A 20,833-nucleotide genomic window follows, 5' to 3' on the forward strand; every position below is an offset into this window, starting at 1 on the left:
GGGAGGAGCCATGGCTGCAGCACGGTGACCTCAGGGACCAGCGAGGAGACCCGGCTGCAGCACGGTGACCTCAGGGACCAGGGAGGAGCCATGGCTGCAGCACGGTGACCTCAGGGACCAGCGAGGAGACACAGCTGCAGCACAGTGACCTCAGGGACCAGCGAGGAGACCCGGCTGCAGCACGGTGACCTCAGGGACCAGCGAGGAGCCATGGCTGCAGCATGGTGACCTCAGGGACCAGCGAGGAGACACAGCTGCAGCACGGTGACCTCAGGGACCAGCGAGGAGCCACAGCTGCAGCACGGTGACCTCAGGGCCCAGCGAGGAGCCATGGCTGCAGCACGGTGACCTCAGGGACCAGCGAGGAGACCCGGCAGCAGCACGGTGACCTCAGGGACCAGCGAGGAGACCCGGCAGCAGCACGGTGACCTCAGGGACCAGCTAGGAGACCCGGCTGCAGCATGGTGACCTCATGAACCAGTGAGGAGACACAGCTGCAGCATGGTGACCTCAGGGACCAGCGAGGAGACCCGGCTGCAGCACGGTGACCTCATGGGCACAGCCGCCAGATGGGGCACCCAGCATACAGTACTGCACAGAGGAAAAGCCCTCGGCACCCATTATACTAGACACAATGCCCCAAGCTGTCCCACGGATACTGCTGGAAACAGTCAGCAAGACTGTGCACTCTCAGCCACCTAGCAGTCTGAGCTCCTAGAATGGTGACAGTCTAGAGCCCGGTGTGAAGAGACCAAGACACTGATCAAGCAGGGAGTACAGGGGTAAGACAGCCAGGGTTGGTGTCGCCCGGACCCGGGGCTGATAAGGGGCAGGCGGGGGAGACGCTCCGCTACATGTCTGATCGTATACGACTGACTCCACTGATGATATCTCGCCATGCACAGACACCAGCTGACAGCCAGACATCACACACCCTGAAGCTTAGTGCAAGCTACTGCTCCTTGTTATCAGCCACTCCTGGCTGGGTGACGGGTGGCTGCAGCACTTCCCAGCCCTCTCCTGTTGCATTGCTCAAGGTTGTGCCCTGGACCCGGCCGAGGCTCCATCCTTGACCCCAGAGCTATAGCCGCAGATTACTGGGTAATTTTTAACTGAATTAGTGGAACGATTACCAGTGGGTGAGAGGGAACATATGGGGGTGGGCATTATAAAACCACCTCACATGCACGGGGCTACGCAGGGTCAGACAGGAGTGGGACGTGCCGTGACTGAGCAGGACGGAAATCCCAAAAAATCTCACCACAGCAGTGACAGACGCGACTACTACTCCCATCATTATCATCTCTCAGCTCACGGACTTGTGACTGTGCGCAGTCGTCTGCACTGATACAATGTAAAGGATTTCATTACTAAGCTTCACTTCTGTAAAGTCCCTTATATCATGAGATGAGCAGGACACCCCCTTTACCCTCCACACACAGACCCCACACTCCACAGGGGGGTCTGCCATCGTCACATTCACTGGTACAGCTGCAGTATACATATATACCCCCCCCACTGGCACAAGATCCAGTCCTAGGTTATCAGCCGGATACCAGGGATCTGTGCAGAGGCAGGCTGTAGGGCAGGTGGACACAACCTGCTCTCTTATCAGCCATTTCAGGTGCAGGAGAGGCTGACAGCAATATTTATTGATCGTATGAAGCCTCCCTGCTAGGGGCACTGGGGAATGAAGCCCACACCTGGGCGTCACATGCTCTACAAATACCCCTTCTGGCCCTTCAGAAGCGCCACTTTCCTTGGAGTCATCAGCTCTGCCCGGCACAGAGAATTCCAAGAACTGAGCCCAATCCCTAAAAGAAAACATCTGCGGAGGAGAGAGCGAGGCTTCAACCACCTGCGAGAGCGAGCCAGCCAGCAGGGCTTCACCCGCCTGTAAGAGCGAGCCAGCCAGAAGGGCTTCACCCGCCTGCAAGAGTGAGCCAGCTAGCAGGGCTTCACCCGCTTGGGAGAGCGAGCCAGCCAGCAGGGCTTCACCCGCCTGCGAGAGCCAGCCAGCCAGCTAGCAGGGCTTCACCCGCCTGAAAGAGCCAGCCAGCAGGGCTTCACCCGCCTGCAAGAGCCAGCCAGCTAGCAGGGCTTCACCCGCCTGCAAGAGCCAGCCAGATAGCAGGGCTTCACCCGCCTGCAAGAGCGAGCCAGCCAGCCAGCAGGGCTTCACCCGCCTGCGAGAGAGAGCCAGCTAGCAGGGCTTCACCAGTCTGTCTGCTAGGGCACCAATAAAACCCTGGCCTCGTCAGCACAATATAGTCCAATCACACAGACTGCACCCGGTGATGAAGTGGTGTCTGCCCTCTAACTACATCCCACACTGGCGCATTGGGAATGGCGAGATACATGGCCTTGGACCGTGGAACCTAACCGTATTACTCCACCTGCATGGCAGCGTGCCCCACCGCCCCAATCCACAACAGACTCAGAGATGGGGGGGGGAGCATGTGACCTCCAATAGGAAGGAGAGTCATTTGGGCCCCAGCAACTGGCAGCGCAGTATAACAGCACCCACATGAGGCATCTGCTGCGCGGCTGCCATCTCCCAATCTTCTGTCTGGTTGCTAGGGACTGATACATTGTAACAGCTGGATGTTTCTATGGTGTTGTCAGGTAGCGAGTGTTATCACATGGTATATAAACCTCAGACAGGTTCCCGCCTGTTGTGGAGCGGCTGCCATATTTGAGACAAGCAGTAAAGCGCTGCCTGCCCCCTTCATCAGAGGCAGGCGATGTTAGGGGGGCAGAGGAGAAGGTGCCCATCTGTAAACCCACAAATACTGCTTATAGAGAGGAACAGGATCTAATGGAGTAATCCCATCCTACCCCGAGGATCATCACTTCATGTACATCTGATGTTCATTTGCACGTATCAGAGGGGAAAAAAAAAAGGATCAAGCATGCTGAATTTCAATATGCCCGATCCATTCTTCTCATCAAGGAAGATAAGCCGCCTCCGACCTATTTCCTTCTCCCCATTGAAAACACTCAGCCGAATCAAGCATGCATGTGTCTGCCGAGGATGGAGGCAATCATGGTGGACTGCGACTATCGCAAGCTAAAGGCTGGTTTAGGGGAAACTATGCGGCCGTTAACAAGTCACATGCAGTGGGAAGCCACTGAGGATTTTATGAAGGGGCTTCTCAGAAGTTGCACCTTGGATGCATGCCTCAGTTTTCCCAACAAAATAGCGCCCCAAGCCGACCAACGGTGAGGAGGACTGCGTTCACATGGACAGCTCTGTGCCGCAGCTTCCTGGTGGTGGAAGAACCAGAGTTCAGGGAAAAGTAAAGGGGACACAAGAAGAGTGCAGGCTGCGGCCCCTTTATTCTCAAGATCGATAGTGTTTACACCACCACTGTTCATGAAGTGATGGCGAGTCCTACCCACTGGAGCCTTCCCTTCTGCTTACCACGGACCATAACGGAAGGACAATGAGCTCACACACCGCTGTAGCATTTGTCTACAGTTTTCAATACTGTGCAACACTTGTTCATCAAAACGGTTCTTCCCGTCCTCCTTTGATCCCTTTCAGCAGAACGGTTCTTCCCGTCCTCCTCTGACCCCTTCCGGCATAACGGTTCTTCCCGTCCTCCTTTGACCCCTTACGGCAGAACAGTTCTTCCCGTCCTCCTCTGACCCCTTCCGGCATAACGGTTCTTCCCGTCCTCCTCTGACCCCTTACGGCAGAACAGTTCTTCCCGTCCTCTTCTTAGAACCACAAAAATGCAGCTCTACAAATCCGCAGCATAGCCCAGGCCTGATGCACCTGGAGAAATGCACCTGTACTGGCAACATGTGCTGCGTACCCACTGAACCTGCTGGTGCACATGTCACAATGATCCCCTTGTTTACAGCCTGACTCACCGCTCAGTGACTGGGTGTAATGCGGTGCACATGGGTTACGAATCATCCCGGCTGAGGTCTCAGCACTTCACTCATTCTTCTGACAGATCGCAGGAGAAGAACGCCACCCAGTCATTGTGTGCAGACAAGTGGCAACCAGCTCAGATGCCGAACCAGGAGCACGACGCGGTGACTATCACCGGCCTCCGTCTATGCACCACAACCACCCCCAAAAGCCTCCAGGAGGGACACATTCACATGATGCCAAACACTGGAGGCAATAAGATCAGAAACTCCACGTCCATCACATACCAAGAATTGATCTAGACCTAAGCTGAGCAGCCTCCTCCTCCAGAATAGACCAAGAGGCCTCCTCCTCCAGCATAGACAGAGGCCGCCTCCTCCAGGATAGACAGAGAGGCTGCCTCCTCCTCCAGCATAGACCGAGAGGCCTCCTCCTCCAGCATAGACAGAGGCTGCCTCCTCCTCCTCCAGCATAGACAGAGGCCGCCTCCTCCTCCAGGATAGACAGAGAGGCCTCCTCCTCCAGCATAGACAGAGAGGCTGCCTCCTCCTCCTCCAGTATAGACAGAGGCCGCCTCCTTCTCCAGGATAGACAGAGAGGCCTCCTCCTCCAGCATAGACAGAGAGGCTGCCTCCTCCTCCTCCAGCATAGACAGAGGCCGCCTCCTCCTCCTCCTCCAGTATAGACTGAGAGGCCTCCTCCTCCAGTATAGACTGAGAGGCCTCCTCCTCCAGTATAGACTGAGAGGCCTCCTCCTCCAGTATAGACTGAGAGGCCTCCTCCTCCAGTATAGACTGAGAGGCCTCCTCCTCCAGTATAGACTGAGAGGCCTCCTCCTCCAGTATAGACTGAGAGGCCTCCTCCTCCAGTATAGACTGAGAGGCCTCCTCCTCCAGTATAGACTGAGAGGCCTCCTCCTCCAGTATAGACTGAGAGGCCTCCTCCTCCAGTATAGACTGAGAGGCCTCCTCCTCCAGTATAGACTGAGAGGCCTCCTCCTCCAGTATAGACTGAGAGGCCTCCTCCTCCAGTATAGACTGAGAGGCCTCCTCCTCCAGTATAGACTGAGAGGCCTCCTCCTCCAGTATAGACTGAGAGGCCTCCTCCTCCAGTATAGACTGAGAGGCCTCCTCCTCCAGTATAGACTGAGAGGCCTCCTCCTCCAGTATAGACTGAGAGGCCTCCTCCTCCAGTATAGACTGAGAGGCCTCCTCCTCCAGTATAGACTGAGAGGCCTCCTCCTCCAGTATAGACTGAGAGGCCTCCTCCTCCAGTATAGACTGAGAGGCCTCCTCCTCCAGTATAGACTGAGAGGCCTCCTCCTCCAGTATAGACTGAGAGGCCTCCTCCTCCTCCAGCATTGACTGAGAGGCCTCCTCCTCCTCCAGCATTGACTGAGAGGCCTCCTCCTCCTCCAGCATTGACTGAGAGGCCTCCTCCTCCTCCAGCATTGACTGAGAGGCCTCCTCCTCCTCCAGCATTGACTGAGAGGCCTCCTCCTCCTCCAGCATTGACTGAGAGGCCTCCTCCTCCTCCAGCATTGACTGAGAGGCCTCCTCCTCCAGTATAGACTGAGAGGCCTCCTCCTCCTCCAGCATTGACTGAGAGGCCTCCTCCTCCAGTATAGACTGAGAGGCCTCCTCCTCCTCCAGCATTGACTGAGAGGCCTCCTCCTCCTCCAGCATTGACTGAGAGGCCTCCCCCTCCACCGGCAGCGTATCTTACGCCTTCAGCAGATCCATGTCCTTTTTATCTCGACAATTCCAGATGTGAGGAGATGCGGTGCATAATTTCTCGGCATCCTCAGCCGTGCAACCAAAGTGTCATTAATAGTGATGAGAGAATGTGATCAGCTGAGGATAAGAGAACATTTTAGGGTACTGTCTCACAGTGGCACTTTGGTTGCTACGACGGTACGATCCGTGACGTTCCAGCGATATCCATACGATATCGCTGTGTCTGACACGCAGCAGCGATCAGGGACCCCGCTGAGAATCGTACGTCGTAGCAGATCGTTTGAAACTTTCTTTCGTCGTCTAGTGTCCCGCTGTGGCGGCATGATCGCATCGTGTAACAAAGGTTGTATACGATGTGCGCACAGTAACCAACGGCTTCTACATCGCAAATACGTCATGAAATTATCGCTCCAGCGTCGTGCATTGCGAAGTGTGACCGCAGTCTACGACGCTGGAGCGATATTGGAGCGACGCTGGAGCGTCACGGATCGTGCCGTTGTAGCGACCAAAGTGCCACTGTGAGGCGGTACCCTTATGCTCGGGTGTTATCTGAGTATCTCGGGCGTGCTCGCATATTATGATCGAGCCCCTGCGAGTATCTCGGGCGTGCTCGTATATTATAATCGAGTCCCTGCGAGTATCTCGGGCGTGCTCGTATATTATAATCGAGTCCCTGCGAGTATCTCGGGCGTGCTCGTATATTATGCGAAGTCCCTGCGAGTATCTCAGGCATGCTCGTATAATATAATTGAGTCTCTGCGAGTAAGACGTTATCCGAGCACGCCCGAGGATAAGACGTTATCCGAGCACGCCCGAGGATAAGACGTTATCCGAGCACGCCCGAGGATAAGACGTTATCCGAGCACGCCCGAGGATAAGACGTTATCCGAGCACGCCCGAGGATAAGACGTTATCCGAGCACGCCCGAGGATAAGACGTTATCCGAGCACGCCCGAGGATAAGACGTTATCCGAGCACGCCCGAGGATAAGACGTTATCCGAGCACGCCCGAGGATAAGACGTTATCCGAGCACGCCCGAGGATAAGACGTTATCCGAGCACGCCCGAGGATAAGACGTTATCCGAGCACGCCCGAGGATAAGACGTTATCCGAGCACGCCCGAGGATAAGACGTTATCCGAGCACGCCCGAGGATAAGACGTTATCCGAGCACGCCCGAGGATAAGACGTTATCCGAGCACGCCCGAGGATAAGACGTTATCCGAGCACGCTCATTCATCACTAGTCATTAACCTCTTCCTTTATTTAAGACCCAGAAAGGCCTCCTGACCACTTCATTAATACGTGAGGCATCAGCAGAAGGGGTGGGCAATTAATAGAGCCGACCTCTGCTCTCATGGACAAGGTCACCAGGAGAGACGGATTCTGCCTGCCTCGGGGTTATAGATTCGGATCACTGACCCAGGAGCCCGGCGATGACAATACCCCAATAATGGGGAAATACAACCCTCAGTTTCTGCTCCCCCCCAGCTTCATGTGACCAGCGCCCTTAGGGTAAGTTCACACAGGACTTTTTTGCTGCGTATTTTTGCTGCTTTTTTTATGCTAATTTTCAGCTGCTTATAGGTGCGTTTTTGGTGCGCTTTTTGGTGCCCTTTTTTTTCTCTTTTTCCAGGCTAATGTCCTTGGATTTTCAGCAGCAAAAACGCAGCAAATAATGATACCTGCGTTTTTTTCAACACCCATTCAAGTCAATGGGTGAAAAAACGCAGCAAAAATGCTAAAAGAAGTGACACGCTCTATGTCTAAAAAACACAGCAAAGCACAAAATACTGATCACACAAAAAACCAATGTGTGTGCATGAGATTTCTGAAATCTCATAGGCTTTGCTGGTATTGTAAAAAGCAGCTGAAAATTAGCATAAAAAAAACGCAGCAAAAAAGTCCTGTGTGAACTTACCCTTATGGGGCGACTACACAGACCTCCGGACTATAGAATGAGGTCTCTCAGTCCTCCTCTGACCTGGCGGCAGGGGTACGAGAGGCAGCAGGTGACAGCGGAGGGGACCGGTCATTGGCCTGGGTGATCCTTATCACACAGGTCTGAGTACGGGGGAGGGGAGGCGGATGACAGGACCACAGATCAGGGGGCAACGGGAATCACGACTTCTCAACACTTCGGAAACTTTACTCTGTAGTTTTGGTGGGAGGACCTGGTGGTGGTCTTCTCTGAGGGGGAGCCCTCACCCCTCCTAAAAAGTGCAAAAGGGAATAACAGGAAGTCCATTCACTGGGACGGCAGATCAGCCGAGATTACAAATTAACCCTTCACACGAACCTCCCAGCTCACACTGCATTTGTGCTAAGAAACCACCAGAGCAGCAGAACTGACGCAACAAACTAAACCAACTACAATGGGGTCCGCCAGGTTACAGAGTAACGCGAGGCTGTGCAGGCCCATGATGTCCTCTGTGGTGGTCCGTACAGTAGGAGGTTACTGGAGATCATTCATTATATGGACACCTCTATGTGGTCACAACTTGTGGGGCTTTCATCCTACTGAGCTCAGTGTGTCAAGGAGACGAGTGGAGAAATTATTCCAAGAATTGCAGATTTGCAGCCGGGCCGGATGGTCCGATCAGTCTCCACTGGGCTGTACGGTTATCTTCTGGAAGTGGCAGTCACTGTTCTCAGCTGCACTCAATGCCCGGAGTCTAGCAAAGCTGCTCCTGTCCGTCCTGCAGAGCAATCAATGCCTGTACGGCGGACACAGCACCGATCGCTGCCACGTCACGGAATGCGGCCGCTTTATTGCCACATCATCACTTTCCGATGCTGTCGAGCTGCACGATTTTGGAGACCATCAATCGGTTCAACAGGGCAGTTGTTAAAAAGCCGTAAGAAGAGCCGAGAGGACCGAGACCAGAACCCCGGCCTGAACTGGTCAGCGCAAGGAAATATGTCCTATTCATGCACGAGGTGACATTATCAGCTACAGCCTAACATAAAGAGACAATACACCACCTGCAGCGACATCATCAGCTCTATGCTCCGGGGCAGCGACATCAGCAGCTCTATGCACCGGGGCAGTGACATCATCAGCAGCTCTATGCACCGGGGCAGCGACATCATCAGCAGCTCTATGCACCGGGGCAGCGACATCAGCAGCTCTATGCACCGGCGCAGTGACATCATCAGCTCTATGCACCGGGGCAGCGACATCATCAGCAGCTCTATGCACCGGGGCTGTGACATCAGCAGCTGTATGCACCGGGGCAGTGACATCAGCAGCTCTATGCACCGGGGCAGCGACATCATCAGCAGCTCTATGCACCGGGGCAGCGACATCATCAGCAGCTCTATGCACCGGGGCAGCGACATCATCAGCAGCTCTATGCACCGGGGCAGTGACATCAGCAGCTCTATGCACCGGGGCAGCGACATCAGCAGCTCTATGCACCGGGGCAGCGACATCAGCAGCTCTATGCACCGGGGCAGCGACATCATCAGCAGCTCTATGCACCGGGGCAGCGACATCAGCAGCTCTATGCACCGGCGCAGTGACATCAGCAGCTCTATGCACCGGGGCAGCGACATCAGCAGCTCTATGCACCGGGGCAGCGACATCATCAGCAGCTCTATGCACCGGGGCAGCGACATTAGCAGCTCTATGCACCGGGGCAGTGACATCATCAGCAGCTCTATGCACCGGGGCAGCGACATCAGCAGCTCTATGCACCGGGGCAGCGACATCATCAGCAGCTCTATGCACCGGGGCAGCGACATCATCAGCAGCTCTATGCACCGGGGCAGTGACATCATCAGCAGCTCTATGCACCAGGGCAGCGACATCAGCAGCTCTATGCACCGGGGCAGCGACATCATCAGCTCTATGCACCGGGGCAGCGACATCATCAGCAGCTCTATGCACCGGGGCAGCGACATCATCAGCAGCTCTATGCACCGGGGCAGTGACATCATCAGCAGCTCTATGCACCGGGGCAGCGACATCAGCAGCTCTATGCACCGGGGCAGCGACATCAGCAGCTCTATGCACCGGGGCAGTGACATCATCAGCAGCTCTATGCACCGGGGCAGTGACATCATCAGCAGCTCTATGCACCGGGGCAGCGACATCAGCAGCTCTATGCACCGGGGCAGCGACATCAGCAGCTCTATGCACCGGGGCAGCGACATCAGCAGCAGCTCTATGCACCGGGGCAGCGACATCAGCAGCAGCTCTATGCACCGGCGCAGTGACATCAGCAGCTCTATGCACCGGGGCAGTGACATCAGCAGCTCTATGCACCGGGGCAGTGACATCAGCAGCTGTATGCACCGGGGCAGTGACATCAGCAGCTGTATGCACCGGGGCAGTGACATCATCAGCTCTATGCACCGGCGCAGTGACATCAGCAGCTGCATGCACCGGGACAGTGACATCATCAGCTCTATGCACCGGCGCAGTGACATCAGCAGCTGCATGCACCGGGACAGTGACATCATCAGCTCTATGCACCGGGGCAGCGACATCAGCAGCTGTATGCACCGGGGCAGCGACATCATTAGTTCTTACATCACATGACATCACACCAGCTGCAGTGACATTATGGGCTCCAGTTTTCGCCGTCCACTCCAGTTGCAGAGTTCTGGTCTCCTGAAGGTTATGAACTGGTTTAGAAACAGAGTAAATGACTAAAATAGCAGAGGGCGGAGCAGAGACTATTAGGTGTAATCTCCCAGCATCCTCTGCTCACTATTCTACAGGAGTCAGAGCTGTAATCTCCCAGCATCCCCTGCTCACTATTCTACAAGAATCAGAGCTGTAATCTCCCAGCATCCCCTGCTCACTATTCCACAGGAGTCAGAGCTGTAATCTCCCAGCATCCCCTGCTCACTATTCTACAGGAGTCAGAGCTGTAATCTCCCAGCATCCCCTGCTCACTATTCTACAGGAGTCAGAGCTGTAATCTCCCAGCATCCCCTGCTCACTATTGTACAGGAGTCAGAGCTGTAATCTCCCAGCATCCCCCGCTCACTATTCGACAAGAATCAGAACTGTAATCTCCCAGCATCCCCAGCTCACTATTCTACAGGAGTCAGAGCTGTAATCTCCCAGCATCCCCTGCTCACTATTCTACAGGAGTCAGAGCTGTAATCTCCCAGCATCCCCTGCTCACTATTCTACAGGAGTCAGAGCTGTAATCTCCCAGCATCCTCTGCTCACTATTCTACAAGAATCAGAGCTGTAATCTCCCAGCATCCCCAGCTCACTATTCTACAGGAGTCAGAGCTGTGTTCTCCCAGCATCCCCTGATCACTATTGTACAGGAGTCAGAGCTGTATTCTCCCAGCATCCCCTGATCACTATTGTACAGGAGTCAGAGCTGTAATCTCCCAGCATCCCCAGCTCACTATTCTACAGGAGTCAGAGCTGTGTTCTCCCAGCATCCCCTGATCACTATTGTACAGGAGTCAGAGCTGTAATCTCCCAGCATCCCCAGCTCACTATTCTACAGGAGTCAGAGCTGTGTTCTCCCAGCATCCCCTGATCACTATTGTACAGGAGTCAGAGCTGTAATCTCCCAGCATCCCCTGCTCACTATTCTACAGGAGTCAGAGCTGTAATCTCCCAGCATCCCCTGCTCACTATTCTACAAGAATCAGAGCTGTAATCTCCCAGTATCCCCTGCGCACTATTTTACAGGAGTCAGAGCTGTAATCTCCCACCATCCCCTGCTCACTATTCTACAGGGGTCAGAGCGGTAATCTCCCAGCATCCCCTGCTCACTATTCTACAAGAATCAGAGCTGTAATCTCCCAGTATCCCCTGCTCACTATTCTACAGGAGTCAGAGCTGTGTTCTCCCAGCATCCCCTGATCACTATTGTACAGGAGTCAGAGCTGTAATCTCCCAGCATCCCCTGCTCACTATTCCACAGGAGTCAGAGCTGTAATCTCCCAGCATCCCCTGCTCACTATTCTACAGGGGTCAGAGCGGTAATCTCCCAGCATCCCCTGCTCACTATTCTATAAGAATCAGAGCTGTAATCTCCCAGCATCCCCTGCTCACTATTCTACAGGGGTCAGAGCTGTAATCTCCCAGTATCCCCTGCTCACTATTCTACAGGGGTCAGAGCTGTAATCTCCCAGTATCCCCTGCTCATTATTCTACAGGAGTCAGAGCTGTAATCTCCCAGCATCCCCTGCTCACTATTCTACAGGGGTCAGAGCGGTAATCTCCCAGCATCCCCTGCTCACTATTCTACAGGGGTCAGAGCGGTAATCTCCCAGCATCCCCTGCTCACTATTCTACAAGAATCAGAGCTGTAATCTCCCAGTATCCCCTGCTCACTATTCTACAGGAATCAGAGCTGTAATCTCCCAGTATCCCCTGCTCACTATTCTACAGGAGTCAGAGCTGTAATCTCCCAGTATCCCCTGCTCACTATTCTACAGGGGTCAGAGCTGTAATCTCCCAGCATCCCCAGCTCACTATTCTACAGGGGTCAGAGCGGTAATCTCCCAGCATCCCCTGCTCACTATTCTACAGGAGTCAGAGCTGTAATCTCCCAGCATCCCCTGCTCACTATTGTACAGGAGTCAGAGCTGTAATCTCCCAGCATCCCCTGCTCACTATTCTACAGGGGTCAGAGCGGTAATCTCCCAGCATCCCCTGCTCACTATTCTACAAGAATCAGAGCTGTAATCTCCCAGTATCCCCTGCTCACTATTCTACAGGAATCAGAGCTGTAATCTCCCAGTATCCCCTGCTCACTATTCTACAGGAGTCAGAGCTGTAATCTCCCAGTATCCCCTGCTCACTATTCTACAGGGGTCAGAGCTGTAATCTCCCAGCATCCCCAGCTCACTATTCTACAGGGGTCAGAGCGGTAATCTCCCAGCATCCCCTGCTCACTATTCTACAGGAGTCAGAGCTGTAATCTCCCAGCATCCCCTGCTCACTATTGTACAGGAGTCAGAGCTGTAATCTCCCAGCATCCCCTGCTCACTATTCTACAGGGGTCAGAGCTGTAATCTCCCAGCATCCCCAGCTCACTATTCTACAAGAATCAGAGCTGTAATCTCCAAGCGTCCCCCGCTCACTATTCTACAAGAATCAGAGCTGTAATCTCCCAGCATCCACCACTCACTATTCTACAAGAATCAGAGCTGTAATCTCCCAGTATCCCCTGCTCACTATTCTACAGGGGTCAAAGCTGTAATCTCCCAGCATCCCCAGCTCACTATTCTACAGGAGTCAGAGCTGTAATCTCCCAGCATCCCCAGCTCACTATTCTACAGGAGTCAGAGCTGTAATCTCCCAGCATCCCCAGCTCACTATTCTACAGGAGTCAGAGCTGTAATCTCCCAGCATCCCCCGCGTGTTCAGTGTCTGAGCAGATCTCTCCGTGCGGATTTGTAATCTGGGGATGAACATTTATCCTTTTTTTTAATTTTGCACTTTGGTTCCTTTAATAATCAAAGACTAAAGATGAGCGGAGCCCGGAAGGTCACAGAATCCTTGTCAGTTGGAAAATCCGCAAATCAGCAGCAATGCAACCGGCATGTGAATCCCCGGATAGTAGGAAAAACGGCGCAGCCAAACCGCAGGACGGGGGCTTCCAGCTAGAATCCAGGGGCAACGCGGCTCTGGATGTCAAGCTACAGGGGGTTAAAGGGAACCTGTCCCCCCCCCCCCCAGACGTCTGTAACTAAAAAACGTGCACTGATGCTGCATTCTGAAAAGGTGGGTCTATTAGTTCTTGTTCCCGGCACTGCTGCAATAATCGTTTTTGAAACTTGTCCCTCATACCTCGAATTCGCCATGTGGGCAGGTCTTTCCCCCCTAATCCAGACGCCTCCCAGCCGTCACTCATGGCCTCTGTGCGTAGCCTCCTCTTCCTTATCGTCCCCTGCGCCTGCGCTGTAAGTTCGAAGGGCAGCGCAACTGCGCATGCCCGGAAAAAAAATAACCGCGCAGGCGCCGGGGACGCTAATGAAGGAAGAGGAGGCAGCGCGCAGAGGCCATGAGTGACGGCTGGGAGACATCTGGATTAGGGCGGAAGGACCTGCTCCCATGGCGAATTCGAGGTATGAGGGACAAGTTTCAAAAACGATTATTGCAGCAGTGCCGGGAACAAGAACTAATAGAGCCACCTTGTCAGAATGCAGCATCAGTGCAGCACAAGGTGGCTCTTTTAGTTACAAACACCTGGGGGGGGGGGGGGGTGACAGGTTCCCTTTAGAGATGGATGAACGGTTAGGGGATCACGTCACAGTTTTTCTGTGTCTATCACAAAAAAAACAGCATTTCCTGAGCTAGGAAAGTGAATAGACTCCTCAGGGCTCATGCACACGTTGCTTATTTTGTCTTTGCAGATTTGAAGCTTCATATCATCGTCAGAAACGTGCGAAGAAATGTCGCTTTTAATGCAACGTTTTTCCTGTAAAGAAACATTCTTGATCCAGAAATGTCTGCAGCAAATACTTAACGTGTGCACAAACCCTTATGTACAGGAAAACTAAAAAGGACACGACTCCGGCCGCATTCCCCCCATTAGCGATGCTGCTGAATGAAGGCTATTGCTCCCTGTTATCACTCATTTCTGGGACAAGCCCACAGTAGGAAGGGAATCCAATCCCCACGGTGAGGAAGCCCCGGAGAGACTCGTGTGAAATCTGATTAAGGGATATGATCCCGATGAATGCGGCGGTCACATTATTGGGGGAATCTGCGGACTGGGAATGTCCTGGGCCACGGAGCTGATACAGAACTTCTGCACAAATAATCTGCCAATGTCCGCAGCACAGAGCGGGCTGGAGAAGAGGCCGCCATCCACATCAGTGACGCTTCTCCCCCACAGAACCATCACAAGGAAACAACGTGTAAGGGGCGGCCGACTGCAGACAGGTAGCAGATCCATAGGACCAGCAGTCACCATCTGCAGGGTGCCAGCGCCTCCGCTCACTGCCTCCATCAGAATTCCCTAAATATAACATTATAATAATATTATGTATAATGTGAGCGGTGACACCAGGGCCTCTCCCCGGGATATGTGAGCCCCCACACCCGGGGTACGGAGCCTGCAGACATCCCCCCCCCAGACCTCCTGAATCATTAATGGGGAATATGCAGCAAAAGAAATCCATCAGCTGCAGATCCAGCGACCGAGGCACCAGAGGAGGACGATGCTGCCACTCAGGACTGGCGGAGAAGCCCCCAATAACCACTACCCAGAATGCAACTGTCAGCCTCAGGGGACACGAGGCGGGGACTGTCCTGTACACCAGCAGTGAGATTCATGCAGTGCAAGGGGATGATCAGGGTTTATCCTCCCAATAACCCTTTCTATGCCAGTGACATCCCCGCAGTGCTACAGGGTCGGCCTCTGGGCACGAAGCCTCATTTATCAGAAAATGAATGAACCGAGCCCCTTTAAGAGCGCTCAGCGTGGACGCAGGCATCAGGGCTGCAGAGTGTAATATGGCTTTTGCAGGGTTTCAGACACATAAAAGGAGTCACTAGGAGTGAATGAGGGGCGGATTCCTGTGCGGCTGGGGGGGGTAGTCCTCTCCAGAATGGCAGATCTGCAGCTATGGGGGTCTACATTCTCTCTGCCTATTGAAGGTGAAAAAGGGTGGGGCGGGTGGGAGGAAGACTGCTGGAAAATGGTGCTCATGTAACGGAGGAGAGGGCAGCCGTGCTGCAGCCTGCATGTGAGGTGGGGCAGACGGACAGCTGCAGGGCCTGCACAATGGCAGCCGGCGGAGCAGGAACCGTGCAGCTGCCATCATCTGCTCTGCTGCAATGGCGGATCCTGCTCTCCCCACTGGAGTCACGGGGGAGGGGGGACAGGGTGCGACACTATACGGACGGCGACAAACAGGCGCTAAACCCCAGATCCGCAGAAATAAATAGCAGAACGGGCAACCTAGTGACTAGTATGGGGGATAGAACAGCCGGGTCCATAGATGCTGCAGGATACAATGGAGCAGAAAACTGCAACAATGTATCAGCCGCTCCAGACCAGTCCAAGCAGCAGCGGCCCCTGCCAAGGCAGATGGGACGGACCCCTGTGCCCCCACGTATATAGGATACCTCAGAGCAGGCAGTGAGGGGCCCGGACCACAGGATGGAGCAGCCCCCCAGAGATGAAGATATGGGGTACTCACGGCTCACTTTCATGCTGCCGAATGATGAGGGTTGTTGTACGGGTTTGCAGCTCTCTGCGAAGGAAGTGGTCCTCGGCCTCCCCGACATTCTGCTGCTTCTCTCTGTTCGTTATGAAAGCCGGATAGAGGACAAACACATGAAGACCCCGGCGGCCAAGACACCTCGGACCCCTCTCTGCAATAGGGGGGTCGGAATCAGCAGCGAGCCTGATACAGTCAGAGAATCCTCCGCCAGTCACTCCTTCTCCAGCATGCCACACACTCCGGCCTCCGGCAGATGTGGGGGGTCACAGGCCCATGGGGGGCACACGGCCAGGATTACCGGGGGGACCCCACGAGCAGGAGCAACGCGGCCTGAGGGGGCACTAACCCAGCAGACAGGAGATCGGGAGCCCTGGGAGGAACGTGGGGGTCCGCATATGATACTGGGGGCTCTGACAAGCCAGGGAGGTGGCAGCAAAGGTAACACTGGGGGTCCCAGGCTCAGTAACACTGCAGAATAGTAATACGGGGGGCTCGGTACTATGGGGAGCCCTCTAGATTGGGACCATTAATATTGGGGTCCCTCTTATTTTAGGGTCTCTGTACTTTAAGAGATCCTAAATTATTAGGAGCGCTCTGCGGTAATATTGGGGGTCCCTCTATTATACGGGGTCTCTACACAAATATTGGGGGTCCCTCTATTATACGGGGTCTCTACACAAATATTGGGGGTCCCTCTATTATACGGGGTCTCTACACAAATATTGGGGGTCCCTCTATTATACGGGGTCTCTACACAAATATTGGGGGTCCCTCTATTATATGGGGTCTCTACACTAATATTGGGGCTCCCTTTCTGTTATTAGAGGATCTCACTGTATTATTACAGTTATTATTGGGGGTCCCTTTGTATTAGTGGGTCCCTTTCTGTTATTGGGGGGGGTCTCCCTGTATTATTAGGGGCTCCTTTCTGTTATTGGGGGTCTCCCTGTATTATTAGGGGTCCCTTTCTGTTATTGGGGGGGCCTCCCTGTATTATTAGGGGTCCCTTTCTGTTATTGGGGGGGCCTCCCTGTATTATTAGGGGTCCCTTTCTGTTATTGGGGGGGTCTCTGTATTATTAGGGGTCCCTTTCTGTTATTGGGGGGTCTCCCTATATTATTAGGGGCTCCTTTCTGTTATTGGGGGGGTCTCCCTGTATTATTAGGGGTCCCTTTCTGTTATTGGGGGGTCTCCCTATATTATTAGGGGCTCCTTTCTGTTATTGGGGGGGTCTCCCTGTATTATTAGGGGTCCCTTTCTGTTATTGGGGGGTCTCTGTATTATTAGGGGTCCCTTTCTGTTATTGGGGGGTCTCCTTATATTATTAGGGGCTCCTTTCTGTTATTGGGGGGTCTCCCTATATTATTAGGGGCTCCTTTCTGTTATTGGGGGGTCTCTCTGTATTATTAGGGGGTCTCTGTATTATTAGGGGTCCCTTTCTGTTATTGGGGGGTCTCCCTGTATTATTAGGGGTCCCTTTCTGTTATTGGGGTGTCTCCCTGTTTTATTAGGGGTCCCTGCCTGTATTATTAGGGGTCCCTTTCTGTTATTGGGGGTCTCCCTGTATTAATAGGGGGTCTCCCTGTATTATTGGGGGTCCCTTTCCGTGGTCGGGGTCTCCCTCTCCTCCGGGGGCGCTCACAGCCGGGATGGAGGACGGCTCAGGCCGCAGTCTGCGCTCATGGCGGCTTCCTCAGGCCCCGGAGCCCTCACAGCGCTGCAGACAATGCACCGGCGGTGGTTTCGGCCTCCGCTCACGTCAGGTCACAGCCGGCGGCGCTTCCTGTCACCGCAGCGGACAGTGGGAGTCTCCGGTTCCTCTCCGCCCTCAGCTCGCTCTCTTTCCCTTTGTCACTCTCCGTCCGTCTGAGCGCATTTGCCTGTCGGGTTTCTCCTGCAATACTCTCCTCCTCCCTCCTCCCTGATGACGTAGCGCTCGGCGCATAGAGCGCAGTTACGGAGCGTAGAGTGCGCAGGAGGAGATGGAGAATAGGAGCAGAGGCGGGCCGCGCAGCCAGAGCCTTCATGACGTCACACTGCCTCCTCACTCCGCCCTCATCACTCGCCAGCGCTCAGGTTCCAATCAGGAGGCAGGACAGTGAAAAGGGGGCGGGGCCGATTACTAACCAGTAACGACAGTCGTCAGGTTCCCGTCTGCTCCCTCTCGGGCTCCTCCTCCATAGCTCACTGCTAACGATGTTCTACGCTGATTGGCTCATCTGTAACCATTCTAGGAATCTTACCCAATGGTAACACAAACCCGCCTCTTTATGTTTATAAGGCAGTTGCTGATTGGTTACTCATCTGCCCGTCTTAATTAACGCCCCAGGGTAAGGGCGAGGCGAGCCAGGAATGAAAAGCGTCTTCTGATTGGTCGGAAAAAGCAGTTGCAGCTGAGGTAGAAGCGGAAGTGGGTGTGGCCACTGCCTTTTAAGACGCCGGAAGTGTGACCTTTCACTTTGTGTCAGCGGCCTGATTGAAGTAGAGTTGCTATGGAAACAGTGTGGCTGATGGGTGGCCTCCATGTTGTCATCTCTAGGGTGTGCTGCAAGTTTATCACCTTGTTCTGTTCCACAAGTTTCTATAGGTCCATGTGTCCTGACAGATCATGTGTGAGCAGTCACCTCAGTGATGGACGGCGGCTAACACTGACAAGTGGGCAGGAATGGACGGAGGGACGCGCTGAGCCCGGCGGGGGATGGACCGGAGGACGCGCCGAGCCCGGCGGGGGATGGACAGGAGGATGCGCCGAGCCCGGCGGGGGATGGACCGAGGGACGCGCTGAGCCCGGCGGGGGATGGACCGGAGGACGCGCCGAGCCCGGCGGGGGATGGTCAGGAGGATGCGCCGAGCCCGGCGGGGGATGGTCAGGAGGATGCGCCGAGCCCGGCGGGGGATGGACCGGAGGACGCGCCGAGCCCGGCGGGGGATGGTCAGGAGGATGCGCCGAGCCCGGCGGGGGATGGTCAGGAGGATGCGCCGAGCCCGGCGGGGGATGGACCGGAGGACGCGCCGAGCCCGGCGGGGGATGGACCGAAGGATGCGCCGAGCCCGGCGGGGGATGGACAGGAGGATGCGCCGAGCCCGGCGGGGGATGGACAGAAGGATGCGCCGAGCTCGGCGGGGGGATGGACCGGAGGATGCGCCGAGCCCGGCGGGGGATGGACCGGAGGATGCGCCGAGCCCGGCGGGGGATGGACAGGAGGACGCGCCGAGCCCGGCGGGGGATGGACAGAAGGATGCGCCGAGCCCAGCGGGGGATGGACAGAAGGATGCGCCGAGCTCGGCGGGGGATGGACGGGAGGATGCGCCGACCTCGGTGGGGGATGGACGGGAGGATGCGCCGAGCCCGGCGGGGGATGGACGGGAGGATGCGCCGAGCCCGGCGGGGGATGGACAGGAGGATGCGCCGAGCCCGGCGGGGGATGGACCGAGGGACGCGCTGAGCCCGGCGGGGGATGGACCGGAGGACGCGCCGAGCCCGGCGGGGGATGGACAGGAGGATGCGCCGAGCCCGGCGGGGGATGGACCGAGGGACGCGCTGAGCCCGGCGGGGGATGGACCGGAGGACGCGCCGAGCCCGGCGGGGGATGGTCAGGAGGATGCGCCGAGCCCGGCGGGGGATGGACCGGAGGACGCGCCGAGCCCGGCGGGGGATGGACAGAAGGATGCGCCGAGCCCGGCGGGGGATGGACAGGAGGATGCGCCGAGCCCGGCGGGGGATGGACAGCAGGATGCGCCGAGCTCGGCGGGGGGATGGACCGGAGGATGCGCCGAGCCCGGCGGGGGATGGACCGGAGGATGCGCCGAGCCCGGCGGGGGATGGACAGGAGGACGCGCCGAGCCCGGCGGGGGATGGACAGAAGGATGCGCCGAGCCCAGCGGGGGATGGACAGAAGGATGCGCCGAGCCCGGCGGGGGATGGACGGGAGGATGCGCCGACCTCGGTAAGGGATGGACAGGAGGATGCGCCGAGCCCGGCGGGGGATGGACAGAAGGATGCGCCGAGCCCGGCGGGGGATGGACAGAAGGATGCGCCGAGCCCGGCGGGGGATGGACAGGAGCATGCGCCGAGCCCGGCGGGGGATGGACAGAAGGATGCGCCGAGCCCGGCGGGGGATGGACGGGAGGATGCGCCGACCTCGGTGGGGGATGGACGGGAGGATGTGCCGAGCCCGGCGGGGGATGGACAGGAGGATGCGCCGAGCCCGGCGGGGGATGGACCGGAGGACGCGCCGAGCCCGGCGGGGGATGGACAGGAGGATGCGCCGAGCCCGGCGGGGGATGGACCGGAGGACGCGCCGAGCCCGGCGGGGGATGGACCGGAGGACGCGCCGAGCCCGGCGGGGGATGGACGGGAGGATGCGCCGAGCCCGGCGGGGGATGGACGGGAGGATGCGCCGAGCCCGGCGGGGGATGGACGGGAGGATGCGCCGAGCCCAGCGGGGGATGGACGGGAGGATGCGCTGAGCCCGGCGGGGGATGGACAGGAGGATGCGCTGAGCCCGGCTGGGGTTTGACAGGAGGATGCGCTGAGCCCGGCGGGGGATGGACAGGAGGATGCGCTGAGCCCGGCTGGGGTTTGACGGGAGGATGCGCTGAGTCCGGCTGGGGTTTGACAGGAGGATGCGCTGAGCCCGACGGGGGATGGACCGAGGGACGCGCTGAGCCCGGCGGGGGATGGACCGGAGGATGCGCCGAGCCCGGCGGGGGATGGACAGGAAGATGCGCCGAGCCCGGCTGGGGTTTGACAGGAGGATGCGCTGAGCCCGGCGGGGGATGGACAGGAGGATGCGCTGAGCCCGGCTGGGGTTTGACAGGAGGATGCGCTGAGCCCGGCGGGGGATGGACAGGAGGATGCGCTGAGCCCGGCTGGGGTTTGACAGGAGGATGCGCCGAGCCCGGCGGGGGATGGACAGGAGGATGCGCCGAGCCCGGCGGGGGATGGACCGAGGGACGCGCCAAGCCCGGCGGGGGATGGACAGGAGGATGCGCCGAGCCCGGCAGGGGATGGACAGGAGGATGCGCCGAGCCCGGCGGGGGATGGACGGGA

General features: G+C 56.5%; 1 protein-coding gene across 2 annotated transcripts in view; it reads right to left on the minus strand.

Moving 5' to 3' along the window:
• Positions 1-17,754, minus strand: part of GSK3B (glycogen synthase kinase 3 beta) — a 98,925-nt gene extending 81,171 nt beyond the window's left edge. The window contains exon 1 of one of the 2 annotated variants that reach the window (XM_077293624.1): positions 15,757-17,754. In XM_077293624.1, coding sequence (XP_077149739.1) covers positions 15,757-15,844 — 88 coding nt within the window. In that variant the 5' untranslated portion in view covers positions 15,845-17,754. The remainder of the gene's footprint in view (positions 1-15,756) is intronic. The other variant, XM_077293623.1, reaches the window with a different exon arrangement.
• Between the last annotated feature and the right edge of the window lie 3,079 nt (positions 17,755-20,833).

The sequence above is a fragment of the Ranitomeya variabilis genome, chromosome 3 (genome assembly GCF_051348905.1).
Source record: "Ranitomeya variabilis isolate aRanVar5 chromosome 3, aRanVar5.hap1, whole genome shotgun sequence".
NCBI lineage: Eukaryota > Metazoa > Chordata > Amphibia > Anura > Dendrobatidae > Ranitomeya > Ranitomeya variabilis.